Raw genomic sequence first — 20,230 nt, 5'->3', positions numbered from 1 at the left:
ATCACCATGTTCTTTAAAATATTTGAACCCCCACAAATCGTCCTTGAGTTCTGTCTCTCTCTTGCTCCTATCTGATCCATCTTGCAATGCCTTGCTAATTTTCCCCCCACCACTAAAGCTGCCTCTGTCGAGAGTATTTGAACTGAGGGAGTTGAACACAGGGATTTGCATGCACTAGACAAGTGCTCGTATCTTTGAACTACATATATAGCCCTTTCCTATTGTTTCATGTTGAGAAAGTATCTCATGCTATAACCCAAGTAAGCCTTGAACTTGTGTCTCAGACCTCAAGCAGTTGGGCTAACAAATCTTGTCGCAAGACCCAACAAGCCTTTTTTTAAAAATTCTTTTGACGGGCAGTGGTGGCGCAAGCCTTTGATCCCAGCACTTGGGAGGCAGAGACAGGAGGATTTCTGAGTTCGAGGCCAGCCTGGTCTACAGAGTGATTCCAGGACAGCCAGGGCTATACAGAGAAACCCTGTCTCGAACTGCCCCCCCCCAAAAAAAAAAAAAAACAACTTTTGAAATGTCATTCTCAAGCTATATACAGTAGCATGTATCTGTAGTCATAGCTACTTGAGAGGCAGAAGTGGAACCATTTAAGTCCAGAAAGTCTTGAAGAGCCTGCACACCATAGCAAGTCTTTTTAAAGTTTAAATAAATAACCATTTGATGGCTTTCCATCACATCTAGAATATAATCCAAAGATCTATATGGTCCCAAATGTCTTATGCTTAACTACTGTCTCTCATATGGCCTCTTCCCCCATTGGTCATTGTCCTCAGCCGTAGTGGCCTCCCTGTTCCTTTGGGTACAAGGGAACAACTCCCTGAGAGGTTCCATTAACTGCTGCTGTTGCCTGAGATGCTCTTGGGCCCACACCATCTGCTCATTTCTCTCCTCACGTGTCAGTGATTAAGAGGCTGTCCTTGGCCTCCCGTCAAAATTATATCCCTGCCACTTTCCACTTCTTGCCTTCTTATTTTCTAAATAGAACTAACTCACCACTACCCAACATTCTATATAATTGGATATCTGTCCTCTGTTTAAATATAATGTTGACTTCAAGAAAGAACGTTGTCAATGCTATGTCACCAGACTTTTAAACAGTGCCTATCGTGTAACACATGCTCAATGAAATCACTGAATGAGATACTAGGATCCCAGTTGCTTGAAACTTGAAGAGACTTGTGAGACCATCCTACATCACTCCCTTGTGATGCAGGTGGAAAGTAGGGAAACCCAGAGAGATGATGTGGCTTACACAGGATCATACAGTTAATAGATGTTACAGTTTCAGTGTGTCCTTCAGGGGTTCATGTGATGAAGCTGAACCCCCATTGTGAAGTATAGGGTTGGACAGTTGAGCCAACTGTGATGGCACATGCCTTGGATCCCAACACTTGAGATATAAAGGCAGGTGGACTTCTGTGACTTCAAGGCCAGCCTGGTCTACATAGTGAGTTCCAAACCTGCCAAAGCTACATAGTGAGACCCTGTCTCAAGAAAAAAAAAAAAGGAAAAAGAAGAGGGACAGGGAAGGGGAGGGGACCAGAAGATGTATGGATTCATGCTTACTCCCTGCGACTCATCTTGCATACTTCACATGTAAACCTCAAAACCCTTGTCAGTAAGAAGGCCATCATTAGATGCCATCCCTTGACTACTGGTGGACCTCCAGAACTATGCTGAAATTAACCTTTTTCCTTTAGCTATAAGGTAGCCTAATTCATGTACTTTATTATGTACTTCAAACAGCACAATAGAAGAGTTTTAGGTAGAATCTAAGTATGTCAGGCCTACAAGCATCTCCCCAAGTAGGTGGTGCCTCAGCAGAGTGACACATGCTGACTCTTTTTGTACAGCTGCAAATGTAAGTGGTTGAGGAAAAAAGTCAAGGACTATTATCTTGTGGCACATGAAAATCAAATTTCAGGGTCCAAGGAAGTTTTAATTAGAACACAGATGTCCTCATGAATTCACATAATATTTCAGGCCGCTTTTCACTATAGCAACATTTGAGTGGTTACAACAAAAAATCATGGATCCTCAAAACCTGAAGTACATACATATCTGCTCTAAATTGCCCTGTTATTGGAAGTGTCTTTCTTCCGAGGAAACATATTTATTCTACAACCATAGATACCACCATGGTAAGTAACTACAGAAAGTACAGGAAGAGGATGACATAATGGTATGCAATGAATGTTATTGCTTTCTCTTTTCTCCACTCTATTATGTGCATGGGGGTGGGGTTAGGTTTTTTTGTTTTTTTGTTTTTTTTTTTTACCTGCATGTATGTGCACCATGTGCATGCAGTGCCCTCAGAGGCCAGAAGAGTGTCAAGTCCTCTGGAACTGGTGTTACAGAGAGTTGTGAGCTGCCATGTACATGGGTGCTGAGAACTGAGACCCTGTCTTCTGGAAGAGCCGCCAATGCTCCAGCTTCCGGTTACTAGTTTCTTATTTGCCTCTGAAATAGGGAATTGTCTAAACAAACCTAGTATCACCATACTGCAAATGACTGCAACCTCCTCATTGGCCACATGGGGAAGCCGAGCCATATGAACACTAGCATCAGATCTGCAGGAGGTAGTTTCCAGTCCCAGTAAGAATTCTTTCACCTCATGTGACAAAAAGCAATGTTCCAACCACCTTGTAGTATGAATTTTACTGGCTTGTGTAACTAAAAATTTCAGGTATTCACATGATATGTCCATAACTCTGTCTCTAGATTGTGTTTTCCTGTTGATTAGATTCTTTCATGGGCAAGCTCTTCCTAGTGGTCTCTGGAGAGGAGAGAGATTTGAATCTTGAGTTCAAACAATTAGACCAATGAGAGTCTGTCACAGGACACAGGTTTTCCCTTTTTCCCTTCACTTTCAGTCCAACTTTTACTAGGAGTATTGATTACACAGAATGACATTTGATGTTTCCATATGCCCTGTGACTAGGATAGAAATATCATTGAAAACCCAGGAGGATCTTCCCCCTTCTCAGAGGAGAAGGAGGGGGAGGGATAGAGGGAGGTACTGTGTAAGGGTGGGACCAGGAGGAAGGAGGGCAGTGATCGGAATATAAAGTGAATAATTAATGAGAAAAAGAAAGATCATTAAAGTGGTAGGTAACCTTTTCCTCCCTAAAGTCTCTACTAGTTGAGAAGCTGTTCCTGCCCCTCCCCACAGCTAAGGAAATATATTCCATAGCCACAGACTGTGGCCATAAGGATGATAGAGTCTATCATCATTGCATGGATCACATAAGATGATAAAACAAGAGCAGAGGCAAGATCTCTACCACAGGTAGGGGCAGATATGAGGGAATAATGAGTTCCCAGAAAATGGCTGTGCTAACCAAGGACTTAAGTAGAGCATAGGTAGGGGGAGGGGTGGGATGGAGCGAGCAAATGGTCAGCATAAGAGCGCTTGAGATTTAACTGCTATGGAAGTAAGCTTTGTCTAGGTGCCTGTCAATGTAGAACAAACCAGACTTCTGTGCTTTTACAGCCTCCCCGTGCTGTCCGCTAGCCCCAGGAGACTAGAGAGAACAAACTAGAGAACCTCCCAGGTCCATGAGCCATTATCACTGTCCCGTTCAGAATCCCCAACACTTGTCTAATCAAACTTCCTACAAATCTGTAAAGGTTGACCCTAAGCAGTTACCACCTCTCTGCTCTTTAAATACTAAACTCTATTTCAACATTTATCACTAGACATTTAACAATGATCACCACTGAAAGGAAGATAAACCTCATGGGCCAGGAACCTCACAGAAAGCAGACAAGGCCACTCTTTCCACTAGGGAAATCTCAGCAGCTCCTGTAGCTTTCATATCTGTCTCCAGGCTGACATCTCTGAAGCACTGCCCCCCCGAGCTCCAGCCTTGCTTCAGAGTGCTTCCTCCTGATGTATATCCCCTGTCCCATACCCTGACCAAAGCTCAGTTCATTAAATCTCCTCGCTATCCCTAACTGCCTAACCTGATAGAGAAAAGAATTAGAAATTAAAAACCCCAGAGTTATCTTTGCCGTTTTCCACTACATAGTAAAGTTACATATAATGTCACTAGACTCACATATATATACATATATACACACACATATATAAAATATATGTATAAATATTTAGTATAATTCCATATAATCATATGTAATGCATAAGATTATGATATATATCTAACACTATATATACAATATATAAAAATACATAACATATATGTAATATCTAGTACTATTTTAACATGTAAATCTGGTTTAGGAATGAATGTATTATATGTAGTGATAAGTATATAGTATGTAACTAGACACAGCAACAAACCAGATATTTATTCATTATACTCCTTCTTCCAGTCCTCTTTGTTCCTATAGCTGCTTCATCACCTCACCCCTGCAGTAGCTCAAGTCATCGGCCTGCCATCTCTCCAAACCCCCAAAATGACTGTGTCACTTTCATGCTTAAAGGTCTTTGGTGGCTCCTCACAGTTTATATTTTGAAGCTGATACTCCTTAGCGTGCTAGGCAAGTCTTGTTCCCAGTGAAGTGATGTCTACATCTGAAATGATGGAGTAGAGCAGGCTGACTGTGCACAGTGTGGTAAGTGCAGAACTCTCTAGCAGGTGACGGTTCATCCTGGAGGACTCCACTGATCTAGAGTCTTCTTTGTACACTCCAAGTGATGACGATGGCTTCAGCTGAGGGAGTTCTTACTAGACACTGGGACAATGCCAAGTTTCTGTTGTTGTCATTGTTGTCGTCATCATCATCATCATCACTACATTTATTTACTCATTCTGTGTGTATGTGTGTGTGTGTGTGCGCACACACGTGCATGAGTGTGTGCTATGTGTGCTATGTGTTTGTGGGGGCACATGTCTGTCAGAGAGCAATATGAGGGTATCAGTTCTCTCTTTCCACCATGGTGATCTCAGGAATTGAACTCAGACATCAGGCTTGGCAACAAGTCCCTTAATCTAATGAGCCATCTCAACAGCCCCAGTATCAAGTTCTCAACTTGAAGATACATCTTGGATTCCTAGAATATCCCAATACTTTTAAGTGGGTTTTCAGTTTGTGCCTATTTTATGATGGGGAAGCTAAGGCTCCTGGACTTTCTCACTTGCTCTAGAGACCCACACATTGTAGTGTGTAACAATTAGGGTATCATCTCAAACTACCAGAACCCTTGGCTCCATTCTATGCAGACCTGCAGATCTGCAGAGACAGTGGAACTGCCTGTTCATCATCCCAAACTTTGATGATGAATACAAACTTCCCATCACTTTCCCCTCCATCCTTATCTCCCACCTACCTCCTTTCCTAAACATGACCAGTACACACGTTCTGCATCCCCAGCCTTTATCCTGATCCAACCCTCCCTCAGTCCTTGCCTACCTCACTAACTCATCCCTCCAAACTTCCCCAAAAGGTCACCTCCTGTATGCTGCCTTTCCTGGTGCTCTGCTCTGAAACCAAGCTGAGCAACTCTCCATTGCTCCCAAGGCACTCCCTGTAACACCAAGTAACACTGCAGCCTAACTGTTCTCTCTCAGTAAGATTGTAAGCCCTTTGCATCAGAGACCAGATCAACTTCCTCTGTGTATCCTGGCTCTGGCTGAAGCCTGGGATGAAGTAAAAGCTTCATCAATATCTGTCAGCCTAAGTTTACTCAGTGGGTGCTCAAACTGGGAGAGTTGGGGTGACTATACCTGTAGACATTTGCAATATACTTTACATTAATCATGTATTTCGTGTAATCTTCTGAAACTGATAATGTTCCCACAGTTGACTCAGTTTCCCGAAGTTCGCCCAAGCAGGAAGTGGCTGGACTAGGACTCATCATTGGGTCTGTCTGAGTCCAAAGTTCTCTCCATCACTTCCTAGGTCATCTGAGTCAAACAACTTCTACATTTTACCACCAAGGGCACAGCGACTAGGAAAGATAAGCTGCTGGCCAAGGGTCATTCAGTTCATACCCCACTCTGTGTTCCTTTCCTCAACAGGAAATGTCCAGCAAGGTGACGAGGTGGGAATAGGGTCCTGGACCGGAGAGGAGTGTGCTGCCTCTGTCTCTTCCCATTTACTCTCTCCCTGTGTGTCACAACCTGAATGTTTAAATTTTGTATTTAGTATTTACTCTGAAATGGCTTTCATCTGATTTCCCCCTTGCTCACCAATTTAGCTGTCAGAGTAAATAAATGTGAAGCTGGGTCTCCAGCCTCTCCAGCTCACATTACCTTCCTAGAATTACTCCCGGCGGGGAGGAACCGCTGCTGGGGGCCTCCCACAGAATTATCCGGTTACTAATGAAGCTTCTTTTCAAGCCCAAACCTTAGAGGACGACAGAGTCTCAGGTGGGGGGAGGCTGGCAAAATCCACCTCAGAGGACCAGATGACCGTATCCTGTGAGTGACCAGTGAGAGCTGACTAAACACAGCTCCAGAATGAAGTCAACATTTGTAACAGTATTAGTGTTTAATGTGGGGTTAGTTAGTTAGCACTCCAACCGTGAGGTGTAGGGATGGCAAGCTCCTAGAATTCTAAGAGGCAAAGTGACCTGCCCACAGTCTCCTGCAGGAGGAAAAAGACTGTCCTGTCTGAACAGACTCTCCGAATTTGACAATCTGGTCTCATTCTGTAGCAGAAATCTGGATTTGTGGGAAGGAAGACTTCATGATTTCATTTTTGTCTTTGAAGTTGGGTATGCTCTGAGCTAGACTAATAGGCGTTCAGGTTCCTTGGGTAAGTTATTCAAGGGAGTATTTGATTATTTGAATCATGAAGAATCTGAAGTAGTATCTTCCAGATCTGGTGGGTCCATGCCACAGTGACCCCTAGTATTTATAGGTTAGTTTCTGTGTGACAGACATCCTGACTTATTGGCATATGTTTCACAGTTCAGTGGGGCTGTACATAGGAGGTGGGCTCTGTTGTCATGACCATCTAACAGGTGAGAAAACTGAGGCTGAAGGAGTGAATGGAGTACCTGTCACCCCTAAAAATAAAGCGGTGGTGTTAAGACCAGTGCCGTGGCAAGCTGCCCTCACTCTTCGGACTTCAGTACTAACTGAGTCCAATGCCTCTTAATCTTTCTTTTTCTGAGGATTTAGTGAGAAATTCAGGTGGGGAGCTGCATACAGATAAAAGTTTCTGTTCAGAGTTTCAGGACTCAGTCTAGATCCCAATAAACAAGGGCACTGTATCAGTTTTGTAGAGTTGCCAGGAGGAATGAGAGGGTGGTGCATGTGGAGCAGAGCTCAGTCACATAAATGGTGGACATTGACATAGTCATTGTCACTACTCTGGGAGCATGGACTTCCTACTCCTCCTCGTAGCAGTGGTGCCACCTGTTTGCTCAGCCCCTGGACCTTTGCCATCATTTCTCTATCTGGACCACTGTCTTCTGTCCCCCAAACTATGTAAATCTCAGCTGACATTTCATTTCATATGGTCTTCCCTTACCTAAGAAGTTTTGGAGGAGCAACAAGAGCTGTGTCTTTTTGGGTTCCTATGCATATCATGTACTATGTATGTACTAGCCTCTGGCCTCTCCAGGCTTCTTAGAGGAGAGGAAGGAGAAGGAGAGGAGAGGGAAGGGGAGCAGAGGGGAGAGGGAGAACTAACCACTACTGTTGTTATTCCATATTTGCCCATGAACCAGAAGGCAGATGCAGGCTTTTGGCAAAATATGGAAAGCATGTGTGTGTACATGCTCACCATGAATGGTCATAGTCATGGGTATAGCCCAGAAATCAAGGTCATAAGCTCCATAGATGAATCTGCTTTTAGTTCTTGGCTCAGGCCATTATTAGCCACAGGGCACTATGATGGGTATGATCTCTTTAGACCTCAGGTTAAAATAGGTAACATGAGTACCAACACTCATGGTGGTATGGTGCCTCACAGAGGAAATTGAGATCACAACTGTAAAATTTTTATCATTCTAATGCCTGGCTCAGATTAAAGCATCCAAGAATAGAAGTGTGTATGTGTACATTTGTGTGCATGTACACACCTCAACTGCTTTCCACGGTGTATCTGTTCTCTTTAGTCTAAAAGACTGGTTCAGAACCAGTCTTTTCTCTCTAAATGCCTGCGTGTGCCCAAGAGCAATAAATGACTGGAATGCAAGGGCCAATGCCATTAGCTGGGGTTGTGTCTGCCTGAAGGAGCAGATATGTGTCTCTAAGGGGTGGGAGGTGGGTTTTCAGTACTGTGGTCATGTATTGTCTATGTGTGTTTCTGGCTATGCCTAGTTGTGTAGACAGAGACTGACACCTGGGAACACTGTTCTTTGCAAAGGTGTGTGTTGCTTCCCCGTAAGCCTGGTGCCTGTCTCACTACCTATAAGAATGCAGTGCATGGTAGGAGATGCCTCATAACAGAGGTTATACAGGGCTTGGAGCTCCATGGGAACCTGGGCTCTCCTGAATATGACTGTGTGTACAAGTGTAAGCATGATTTGAGGGGGTGCTGCTTACATCTGTAAATGAGAACAATTAAGGAGGGGGTAGTCTGATGGGTCACTCTATGCAGGACTAGGTCTAAGTCTGGGTGTGCACAGTGTTTTAGAAGAGGGAGCACATTTACACACTTCTCTGGCATAGTTGGTATGTGAGGAAGAAGGCTGAGGCTATAAAAGTCAGTGTTGTCAGTGTCAGACCTTTGAGTTTGAGGGTTCTGTGTTTGGGGGTTGTGCCTGCTATCTAAATGTCTAGGTCTTTGGCTTTCCCTAACTCTCATTATCCTTAGAGCCCTCTAGAAGGTAGAAAGTGTAACTAGGTAAATCTTGAAGTGGAGGTGGATGTTCCAAGTAATTCATTCCAAAAGAACCCAGGGGACCTACCCTCCCACAGTCTGCCCTGACCCCAACCCTATCCAGCCTTTAGAAGCTGGTGCAAACGCTGGTTGTCATGAAGCAGGGATATTTTTGCAGGAGTTTGAGGGATGTGTCGATGTCTGGGACCTGGGGGATTGGTGTGAGCAGGTTACCATTTGGGACCATATGTACACAAATATACCCGGCTCAGCCCTGCATCAACAGAAACGTGGCTTCATGTGGAATCCAGCCCTGTAGATGGGCTGACCATGGATTCCTCTCGCACTTACTAACCGTTGTGTGAGGGCGGTGGGTGCCCTTGAGGGAGGGGCGGCAGCAGGAGCTGTGAGGATGTGTGGCCGCCAGTGTCTTTGTATGTTAGCATGTTCCAAGAGTCTCCCTGTAGCGCCTAGTTTCAGTGTGTCTCTCAGTGTGTGTATGTCTCTGAGTCTCTGCCTTCTTTGGAGTGTCTCGCTCTTCTTAGCGGGGAGGGGATTGGTCACGCATGACTCATCTTGAACGGAGTGGGGCTCCAGCGGCAGGGCGGTCGTCGCCGCAGCTGGAAGGGGAGGAGGAGGACGAGGAGGGAGAGGTGGAGGAGGAGGAGGAGGAGGAGGAGGAGGAGGAGGAGGCGGCAGCCGCAGAGGCAGCTGCAGGGACCTCTCCAAGTTTGTCGGGACCTTCTTCAGAAGCAGTGGTGCCGGCAGCCAGGACTGCACTCAGGCCAGGGGCGGGGGGCTGAGGCTGGGCCCGGGGCGACCGGGCCGGAGCCTCGGTTCTCCAGCTCTCGCAGCAGCCTCTGCCCCCAGGACGCCCGAGGCCCCACTCCGCGCCCGCTCTTCGCACTGCAAGCTCACCAAGCCCTCCGCTCCCGGGCCCATGTACTGGAAGCATGAGAGCGCCGCCCCGGCGCTGCCCGAGGGCTGCCGGTTGCCGGCGGAGGGCGGCCCCACCACGGACCAGGTGAGCAAGCAGGCGAGTGGGTGAGCGTCCGGGATCCCGGTGCCAGCGGGAGCCGGGATTCAACCGGGCCCTGCCCCGTGGCGGGCGGCAGCGGGGAGGAGGGGTGCTGAGTGAGCCCAGGAGAGTGTGTCTGCAAGTGTGTGAGCGCGCGAGCGGGCAGGCGGGGGTGGGGGGTCGCGGAAAGCGGGAACACATTATGCAAATGTTGGAGGAATTTCTCAAAAAGCGATTTAGCAAAGACATAGGCGAATCAAGAGGAGGCGAGGCCAGTATTGTCCGTCTGAATAGATGCTGATAGCGCCGATGCGCCAGAGGTTGTGCCGGCGCAACGCTGAGGATCTCGATGAGGGGCCGGTCCCGGGCGCTCCAAGAGTCTGGAGGGTTCTCTTTCCTCCTCCAAGAGGCCTCTCTTTTCTCTTTTTGGCCTCATTTCACTCGCCGATCTCGCCCTCTTTGGCTTGGGGCTTCCCTTGGACTGGCCCTCCAAAGGCGTTTGAATCGGTGTCAATATCCCCGCTTCAATTTCCCGGCGCGCGTCGAGCGGGCGGGCGGGCGGATGCTCCCAGCGCTCTGGGTTTTATTTTCTCAACCACCACTACCACTACCACCACCACCACCCCCATCTCCTTTTTATTTTCTTTCTTTCTCTCTTTTCTCCTTTTTGCATTTTGTACCGAGAGTAGGAGAAGGGAGGGGGCGGAGGGAGAAAAAATTCGATTTTTAATTACTACCATTAAAAAATCAAATTTGCAATTCTTTGGGCGGCCTGATGGATCTCACTGATTGACAGTTGGAATTGACACTCTGGCTACCTCTTATCTTGGGCATTCACGACAATTTCTAATTGCAGGTAGTTTGTGTGTGTGCGCGTGTTTTTTTTCCCCCTCAGAGGCTTGGATTGCAAAGGAACTAAGCGATTACTTCAAGAGCCACGGGTTAAGTGCAGGGAGAGGGGGAGAGAGAGGGAAAAAAACCCAATCCAAATTCAAATTGCTTCATTAGAGAGACACCGCTTTTGTGGGGAAGGGCTTTAAATGCCCACTACAAAGTTAGGACTCATTGTTCAGCGCCGGTTTATATAACAGGCGAGGGGAGGCGCTGGGCTCTGACAGCTCCGAGCCAGTTCAGCAGCCGCCGACGCCTGCATTCCCTCCCCCTCCCCCAGGTGATGGCCCAGCCAGGGTCCGGCTGCAAAGCGACCACCCGCTGTCTTGAAGGGACTGCGCCGCCTGCCATGGTGAGTCCTTTCGGCCCTGCTTTTGGCCCCGAGTCCCCCCAACAGCATAGGCCAGGGCTTCTGGCTCAGCCTTCCGGCTACCAACCTCTACCCCTGCACTGGAAAACTGCCGATAGGAGCCGCCTCTCGTTGAGTCTTGGTTTTTCTGGCCTGGAATGTGAGCTTTGGCTACTTCCTGCACCCAGGATGAGCTGTGTTAAAAGTTGGGGGGGCCGTCCCTTCTTCTCCAATAGGTCCCTTCATTCTTGTACTCCAGCCTAGGGCGCGACATCCCTGGCACATTTCGTTGTCAGTCGGTGCGCAAGGGAACCAGATTCGTCTTTACGGCGGGCGGCAGCTCTGAATACTCGGCTAAGCGCTTCGCTGTTCCTCTCTCCCATTTCAGGCTCAGTCAGACGCCGAGGCCTTGGCAGGCGCTCTGGACAAGGACGAAGGTAGAGCCTCCCCATGTACGCCCAGCACACCGTCTGTCTGCTCGCCGCCCTCTGCCGCCTCGTCCGTGCCGTCTGCTGGCAAGAATATCTGCTCCAGTTGCGGTCTCGAGATCCTGGACCGGTATCTGCTCAAGGTGAGTCAGGGTAGGTGTTGCCTGCATGCCCACGGGTGTGGGTTGTAGCCCCAAGAGCTGTAGGGAAGCGATGACCTTGTCGGGTCCATTGTACTCGGCCTCCCAGTTCAACCGCTCACCGATCGCGCAGCTTTGGGCAAGTGTGGGAGGTCTCCGTTTGCCCCGGTTCCAACAAGAGAATAGAAGGCTGTCTCTCAATTTCCTCGAGCTTCTGTATTATAGAAGAAAAGTAGGGAAGCCATATGCCCCTTCTGAGCTTCAGTGTCTCTGTGCCTCTGCAAATGAGGCTGGGGAGGCTGGGGGCGGGCGTGAACGAGGCCCGTGCCGAGCCGACCCCCCACCTCCGCCCCCTCCCCAGGTCAACAACCTCATCTGGCACGTGCGGTGCCTCGAGTGCTCCGTGTGTCGCACATCGCTGAGGCAGCAGAATAGCTGCTACATCAAGAACAAGGAGATCTACTGCAAGATGGACTACTTCAGGTAGGCTGCGGCCGTCCCGCCAGCAAGCGCTGGAGCATGAAGGCCTTGCCCACGCGTGCCTAGGCCACTTGTGTGGCCTGTGGTCTCCAATTCCTGAGCTCCGCGGTTCGGAGTGCACAGCGCGGCTCAGCTCACTGGCCCGACCCTCCTACTCTGCACGTCTTACACAGAAGGGAGCGCCAGTGCCAGCCGGAGTTCTGGCGGGCTATCTGCCTCGGGTTCCTGCGGTCTGACAGGCCCTGGCCATGGCTCTAGTTCTACCTCTGGTCTTTTCTGGACCCGGGGCACCAGCTGTGATCTGTTGAGCTTTGATGTCCGAGGCTCTGGCCCGGATAATTCTCATTCTAGTAGCCATGCCGTTGCATCTCTAGTGAACTGAGCTCTGGTTCCAACTTGAACTCCAGTTGTGCTGCAGCCTGTCCTGGGAGGGATCCTAAACCAGGCTCAGGACTCTCCTAGCTTCGCTCTGCTTTCAATTTTGGGCTCAGATCTGCTCCAGCCCCAAGCGCCAACCTCCACATCTGACGCTAGCTCAGATCCTAGCGCTTAGTCCTAAGCACCAACGTCGATCTCTACCTTCGCCTTTGCCGTGGTCGCTGTTTAAATCTGGGGTCATGCCTTGGTCCCAGGCTCTGGTTCCTGCCACTGCCGGGACACCGTTTCTGCCCAGGCTTCAGCCCCGCCTAGGTCTAGGTTCTAACTTTGGGCCTTCAGGACCAGCTCTGAGACGTGTTGCATTCCACTGGGCTACACTGTGCCGCGGTGCATAAATCGTGTTCTCCGTAGCTCACAAGCTATCTTCCCGGGTTTCATGGTTCCACCTGGCCCTAGCCGCTCAATATCTTGCAGAAGCCTAGCTTCTAGCCACTCATCAGGTGCCTACTGACCGGGTCATTAGGTCTAGGTCACAGCAGTGCCTAGGGGCCTCCGTGAAGGATTTGCCAGATCTAGGCGGGAAGCAGCGAGTCTGCTGGAGAATGGTATAGAACTAGAACTGGTTCTTCAGAGCAAGAAGCAACGCCTTCTTCTAAATGCTTTCTCCGGAAGTGAAGAAAGCTACCCTGTGGTATGCATTTCTACACACACACACACACACACACACACACACACACACACACACACACTTCTTAGAGAGAAATCATGACTCAGTCTTCCGGAGAAGATGTCAGCCCCAGAAAGCTTGTGAGTCAGGGAATGTGTGTGTGGCGACCCTCACTCACCCTCTTTGAACCTCCAGGGCCCTAGAAAGAACTCCTGATCCTAGGAAGAAGTTAGTAGAAGGTGTGACTGCAGAAACCAGGAGAAGCGTGGTTAGGAGGCAAGCCCTTGTCATGGGAATAGGGTACTCGCTCTGCCGGTCCTTTGACTCTGTGTTCAAAGAGCATGTATGTCTATATGGTCTGGAATCTGCAGTAGCAACGGAAGTGTTACAGAGCAGGATCAGGGCACATGGACAGTGGGTATGTTCCTTTATAGGAAAAAAATGTGTCTTTCTATTCCTGTTGTGAGTGTCCAGAGTATAGGTCTTACATGTGAGTGCTGAATGTGTGTGTGGGGGGGTGCGTGAGTGTGTGTGTGTGTGTGTGTGTGTGTGTGTGTGTGTATGTGTGTGGTTTGCAACTTGCTCAGAGCAGGGAACTCGTACTTGGGCGGGCAAGATGGGATGAAAGGATGCTAACGTCATTCTCCACCTCTGGTGGTGAAGGGTGTGGTGTGAAGATGAATCTTTTGGCTGACAACTGTTGTACTTTTACACAGACAAACGGAGGTTGTTGCGTGTGTGATGTGTAACCAGGAGTTTGAGGTCTCCTCCTCCTGTCTCCTCTGATGTTTCATTGGTTAGTTTAGGCAGGAAATGGATGTTCCTGGCATTTTCTAGTCACCTTCTACTCTAGGCCTAATTTGGATTAGGGATTGGGAGACACTGTTGGGGGTGTCCTTTAGGGTGTGACAACTGTCAAGGACCTCAAGATGATGTCCTTCCTCCAAAGGGTAAAACTGAGCAGATCCATTCCTTGTGTTTTATTTGTTTGGTTGGTTGGTTTGGTTTTTTGGGGGGTTTGTTTGTTTGTTTTTTGGTTTGGTTTGGTTTTGGTTTTGGTTTTTCAAGACAGGGTTTCTCTGTGTAGCCCTGGCTGTCCTGGAACTCACTCTGTAGACCAGGCTGGCCTTGAACTCAGAAATCCACCTGCCTCTGCCTTCCAAGTGCTGGGATTAAAGGCATGCGCCACCAGTGTCAGGCTTGTTTTTTCTTATGACAAAAGCCCAGGCAACTTTATCCTGTGTCCAATTCCTTTCCATTTATCTCCAGGATGGTTGAGACTTCTTGAATGTGATGTTTTATGAGACCTTAGAAGACTAGTCAAAACTAGGCTCTTGATTCCATCACTGATAGCCTCCACTAACCCCTCAGTCCACTGCACTGGTGTGGTGGATGCCATGTGCAGCCAACCTGGGCAGAGGCAGGAGACAGAACTCTGTGGGGCACATTGCGACCTTGGGCGAGTCACAGCATCCCTGCCCTGGGTATTTTTCCCAAGATAGTCTCTCTGAACTGCCAAGGAGGCCACCAAGAGTGAGCAGTCTCCACAAAGGCTCATAAATGGCAGTGAATGTGAACGCTTCAGTTATCACTATTATGATCATTGGCAGGGTGGGCACCTGACATGAACCTGTGAGGGCATTTCCACAGGCAGCCTAGAAAGCCGAACCTACCTGTCCAACGGGTCATTTCTGGGAAAAGGTTCTGACTGATAACCCTTTTCCAATGAGAGGAGACCTCAAAAAAAAAAAAAAATACCAGGTGCCAAGTTAAGAAAGGAAGTCAAATGACTAAAAGCTCACTTTGTCCAAAATGAAGGTAGGATTTTTAATTTTGTGGATTTTTTTTTCTGATGTTTTCTCTCCCTGCCAGGTCTCCATGTAGGCATAAGTCAACTCTAGCTGACTCTCCAGTAACAAAAATAATAAAACCAAAGAAAAGGAAAGAGAAAGCCTGCAGAGAGAACATCAGGACAGGACGATTGTCTGTCTGCCTGAGCAGCAACACAGATTCTTCTCAGAGAGGGTGTGTGGGAGGCAGAGTTCCTGATCAAGAACTATGGCTTAGGGAAGGCCAACTGTGCTGCTCCAGGCCTCTGTTTCCTGAAACAGAGGTCAAGAGTCGATGGGGTGTGGACTGAAGTATTCTGCCAAAAGGAGGCAAGATCTTCCAAGGAGGTTGAAGAGATTGGTGAGGAAGAGTGGCCAGGGCTCCGAGGAAGGGGCTTTGGGCTCCCAAGAGCTTCTAACCTCTGACCTTGTCCCCACAGAAGGGTTTTATCCCAGATTCTGTCTCCCCTTCCCCTTCCCTAACTTTATCTTGTAGTGTTTGTTTGTTTGGTTGGTTGGTTTGTGTTTTTCAGTCTCCACTGGCAGGGGGTTGGTGGTTCAGAAGTTAGAGGATAGGAAGAAACTCCAAGTTCAACAGGGAGAGAAGTGCAAAGCATCAGGGGACTGGGGAGTCGGGTGCTGCTCCTGGCTGATTTGCACTTGTTGGGGGGGGGCACTTGGTCCCTCCACTATATACACTTGGCTAGGTTTCTGGATATTTTACCTCTGTTTTTCCAATTCTTTCTCCAAACAAGGAACTCACCAGCCATTGTGAGTTCAACTTGATTCTCTATCTACCCCTACTCATGGCAGAAACAGAAAATCATGAACAGGGAAGTAAGATTCATTTTAATCTCTTTACTTTTTTGCTGAGACCCCCCCCCCCACCATCCCCTCAAGAACTGAAGAACATTTTGGGATGAGTGTATGTGTGTGTGTGTGTGTGTGTGTGTGTGTGTGTGTGTGTGTGGTAGGTATCAACATTCCTTTTTTGGAGCATTCATTTCCCCATTGCCATCAGCAACCACACCCCAGGGCAGTTCTTATAGGCTCCTTCATCTACCTACCCATAGCTGTTGCTCAGTGGCCTTCTGGTGGTGCCTTCTAGACCCCCTTGGCCTCCTACAGCATTATGCCCATTATGTAGTAGAGAACCTGTGTGCAGGAAACAAAAAGCCCAGGGTCATCCAGAGATTGAGAGCAGAGTGAGGCTACCAAACCCTTTAGCTGCTCTACCCTGTATCTTATTTAATCCTGTGATCCTGTATGATACTGTCAGCACCCCCTTGTTAGAGGAGGGGAAACCGAAGCCCTGAGGGATAAGGTCACTCAGCTAATAAGTAGTAATGCTCAGATAGTCCCCAAGGCTGGCCATCTGACTCCCTAAGTCCTTCCTCTACATGCTTCTTCTACAGTCAAGCTGTGCCTCCCCCCCCCCTTTTTTGTTGCTGTCGATTTGCAGTTGTAAGGCATATGGAGTGACAAAGACCTCTCTCTCTGCTGTTCTTATCCAGTTTTTCCCCATTCACATAGAAAGTGCCCACTATATGCTCTGATGTGTGACTCTTGTGTGGCCCCAGGGGCACTAGGACCTGAAGAGAAATCCCTTCAGCAGTGGATAACCAGCAACTTTCCTAAAACCAAAGACCCTGATCCTCATTCCTTTTCTCTTTGGCTGTGAGAGTGGGGAACAAAGAGTTCTAGGGATGGGGGTGGGGGCCTTAGAGTTCCAAGACTAGCTGAAATTCCTGTTCCCTGCATGGCTCACAGACACTGGGCACAGGGGGTCGGGTAGGGGGTGTGAGCCCTTCAGGTTTCTCTGGCCTTCCACCTTGAGACCAAGTTCTGTCTCTTACAGAGACCCTTTCCTTACAGCTAGAGTCCCATGGGAGGTTGAAAGCCTGGAAGCTAGTCCCCCTGTGTGGAGAGGCCCAGCAGCAACCAGCTGTTGGAGGGGGGGATCATTGGTGGGGGGGGATGGAGAGAAGAGCTGTGAAAGAAGGAGCCTCCGGCCAGGACCTCCAGGCGGGCTTAGGCTGTTGTTTAACCTCTTAATTGCTGGTTCTGCACCCCTTCTCTTTTTAAGGGTTTTCTGTAGACAGGAAAGGGGGAGGGACTGGGAAGAGCTTCGATTCCAGGTTTCCTTGTTTGCCTCAAGAAATCTATAACTCTGTCTTGTGTGTCTAAAACCCAAAATAAGTGAACTCCTAGTTCCTTTCAGTCTTAAATGTAGGAGACCCCACCCTGAACTTCGTTTCCCCATGTAGAAAGGAGCAATTTAGTAGGCGGCCGTGGCAGCGGCAGCGGCAGGGCGGGGGTATTCCAAAGGGCTCATTTTTAGAGTCTCTTTTACCTAACAAACAATTAGGAGCATCTTCAGTGAGCCTGACCTGGTCAACGGTGGAGTTCCACCTACAAAACCGAGTATCAGTATTCCTGCTCTTCAGTGTGGGGAGAGGGCTTGTTGGTATCCCTTTAACTGTTCTGGATTCGCGGTGTCTGTCGGGCACCTTTCCGTCCTCAAAGCGCTTAGGCCCTTGTGTCTCGGTTTCGTGCCTGTGGTGTGCTGGGACGCTGCAGTACTAAATTCAGATTTCACAGTATGAGTGAGGGGTCCAGTAGAATCGTCTCTCAATCCCTTTGGCAATTCCTATACACACACACACACACTCACACACATCCCTTTCTTGAAGTTTCGTTGTCTCCTCCCGAGATGCTGTTTTTTGCTGCTTCCGGAATGGAGCGGCTGGAGCTTCGCAGCCTTTCTACACAGAAGTTTGTCGGTTTGTCAGACCTGGATGGTAGCTTTCTTTCACCTTTTCTCTGCGAACTATCCCCCTGTCCTGGGGACACTTTGTATGTCCAGACACAATACATACAAACACGGATAATGACACCGCCATGCCACTTTTTTCTCCAGAAATCTAACTCGATGGTTTCATTGACTGGGTCAATTAGTGGCGCTTCAGCTTAGGGCTGAAGGCAGCAGTTGAGAGACAGCGCAGAGGGTGAGAAAGTTGCTGACGGTTTGGCTGCTGACAGCACTTGCTTAGGAGCTAGGGGATAGGGGCACGGTGACCTACCTGTGTAGGCACCAAAGTCAGACTTGCAAGAAGGAAGACCAGGGATTCCCATGGGCACTGGGACCAGGAATCCCATGGAGTCAAGTGTGAGAACCGAGTATTCTCTGTGCAAAGGACCACACCCGGAAGCCAAAGGCTTCCATTCTCCTTGATCCCCTAGTTGAACTTTTTAAAATCTCTGCCAGAAGTGGGCCAACATTGTCCCCTATTGGGATGCCAGGTTCTCATCTCCCTTCCAGCCACTCCCAAGCAGGTTCTAGGTTCTTCAGCACCTTGAGGGGACCTCAGCTCCCACCACACTCTCTGTATTGTCTGGAATAAGTGGTTTGTTGTTTTTGAACCTCTAACTCCAGGGGTGAAAAATGAGTTTCAGGGTCTGTACATCGCTGGTCTCAGCAAAGATGATGGGGTGCAATGAGGGTAGCCCTAACAGGAAGCCGAAGCTATGGGAAGGGCTGCTTGCTCAGTTCCCCCAAAGTACCAAACTACAAACAACACAAAGCCAGCCTCTCATGGGCAGCCAGAAAGTGGTTCCATTGGAGCTACCACCAACGGGGGGAGGGGGGCTTGGGGGTGTAGGCAAAATGGTCTCACCTCTATTTTCTGAAAGAGAAGGAACAGAGACCACAGACTGGTCTGGACTCTCCCACAGGAAGCCATAATTTCTAAGGTCATGGAAAGAATCTATTTGGATTGAGTAGGTGTTTGACTAGGCAAAGGGCTGAAGCTCAGTGTGAGCAAACTTAGAGGCCTAGTGAGGATTCCTGGACCAGAGGAGAGTGACCTTGTGGAGTTTGTGTGAGAGCCTGAGTGAGCTGATTGATGTGCTGTATTTCAACAAACACACACACTCACACACACACATATATACACACACTCAAACACATATTTATACATATACTCACACACACACATATATACACACACACATATACATACACATATACATAGTCACACACATTCACATACACATATATACACTCACACATATACACACACTCTCTCACACACATATATATATGTTATATGTATATATATGTATATATATGTATATACATATATATGTATACATATATGTGTATATATATATATATATATCCATCCATCCAACAGCCAATTACTTGAATTTGCTAAAACAGGCAACACCATGGTGTAACTGAAATGAATTTTGCTGAGCCGTTTAGCCACCCACAGTGTGAATGTGCTTTCCAGTAGAAAAGTGCTGGCCCTGGGGACAGAAACACAAATCCTTTCTGTATATTTACCCCATCTCTAAGCATGCCAAGGATAAGGCAAGCCAAAGATCTAGACACTTAAAGAACAGCATAGGATGGTGGGAAGACATGTTCAGAGAAGGAACAACCTCCAGAGGCCTGGGGGTGGAGAGAGGAACAGCAGACTGAAAATGAGCTTCCACTGTGGCTTGGTAGCCTATACCAAGTCTAGAGTATAGGGTAGGAGACACTGAAGATTAGGAAAGTGATGGGTGTGAAAAGGATGTGGTCTGTGGGGTTTTATAAACCCCAAGTGCCTTGGACTAGACCCTACGAATTGTGTGGTGCCACCAAAGACTAAAAGGAGCTCAGGGGCCAGGATTTTGTGTTCATGGAGAATTTTTTGCTGCAAACTGCCATGTGGGTGATGCATCGACAAACCAATCTTTGAAAGTAAGAGGTGAGGGCAAATGGGGCGGTGAGAGGAGCCTGATGGGAACCAGGACTAGCAGGGCAGCAGAGGAGATGAAGAGGATGTGGTCCATCCCAGAGATTCACTTCGTTAGCTGGAAGCATTGCTGGATATGGGCTGAAGGCCATGATATCCAAGCTGGAGGGCTGGGTGAGTAGTGGCTCTGCTTCCTGAATAGTGTGTGCTAGAGGAAACAGAGTTAAGGGTCAGGACAGTCACAGGTGAGTCAGCCCCACTAGAGCAACCTTCCCCTAGTGCTGAGGGCCTGACCTGCACACAAGGTAGGCTAGGCTCTACTGCTTCCTGGAGGGACTGCCAGTCTGATGATCCAGGCTGCGGCTGCCGAACAGCCGCTTACAGCAAGGAGAGAAAGAAGGGGAAGAGACAGGGAGACCAGCAGAATGGAAAAATAGGCATAAATAAGGAACTCCTCCTCCTCTTCCACCTCCTCCTCCTCCTCCCCCTCCTCCTCTTCCTCCTCCTCTTCCTCCTCCTCTTCCTCCTCCTCTTCCTCCTCCTCTTCCTCCTCC

General features: G+C 48.4%; 1 protein-coding gene across 5 annotated transcripts in view; it reads left to right on the top strand.

Moving 5' to 3' along the window:
- Positions 1-9,505: 9,505 nt before the first annotated feature.
- The window catches only part of Lhx6 (LIM homeobox 6), a 24,186-nt gene continuing 13,461 nt past the window's right edge, over positions 9,506-20,230 (top strand). For 2 of the 5 annotated variants that reach the window (XM_031370037.1, XM_031370036.1), the window contains exons 1-4: positions 9,506-9,775; positions 10,941-11,012; positions 11,398-11,580; positions 11,939-12,060. In XM_031370037.1, the coding sequence (XP_031225897.1) occupies positions 9,692-9,775; positions 10,941-11,012; positions 11,398-11,580; positions 11,939-12,060 (461 nt within the window). In that variant the 5' untranslated portion in view covers positions 9,506-9,691. Of the gene's footprint in view, positions 9,776-9,949; positions 10,626-10,940; positions 11,013-11,397; positions 11,581-11,938; positions 12,061-20,230 lie in introns of those variants that run through there. The other 3 variants (XM_031370039.1, XM_031370040.1, XM_031370038.1) reach the window with 3 other exon arrangements.

This window comes from Mastomys coucha, unplaced genomic scaffold (assembly GCF_008632895.1).
Source record: "Mastomys coucha isolate ucsf_1 unplaced genomic scaffold, UCSF_Mcou_1 pScaffold15, whole genome shotgun sequence".
Classification (NCBI taxonomy): domain Eukaryota; kingdom Metazoa; phylum Chordata; class Mammalia; order Rodentia; family Muridae; genus Mastomys; species Mastomys coucha.
Note: the sequence above shows the minus strand (reverse complement) of the source record. Positions and strands in the feature narration are given on the sequence as shown.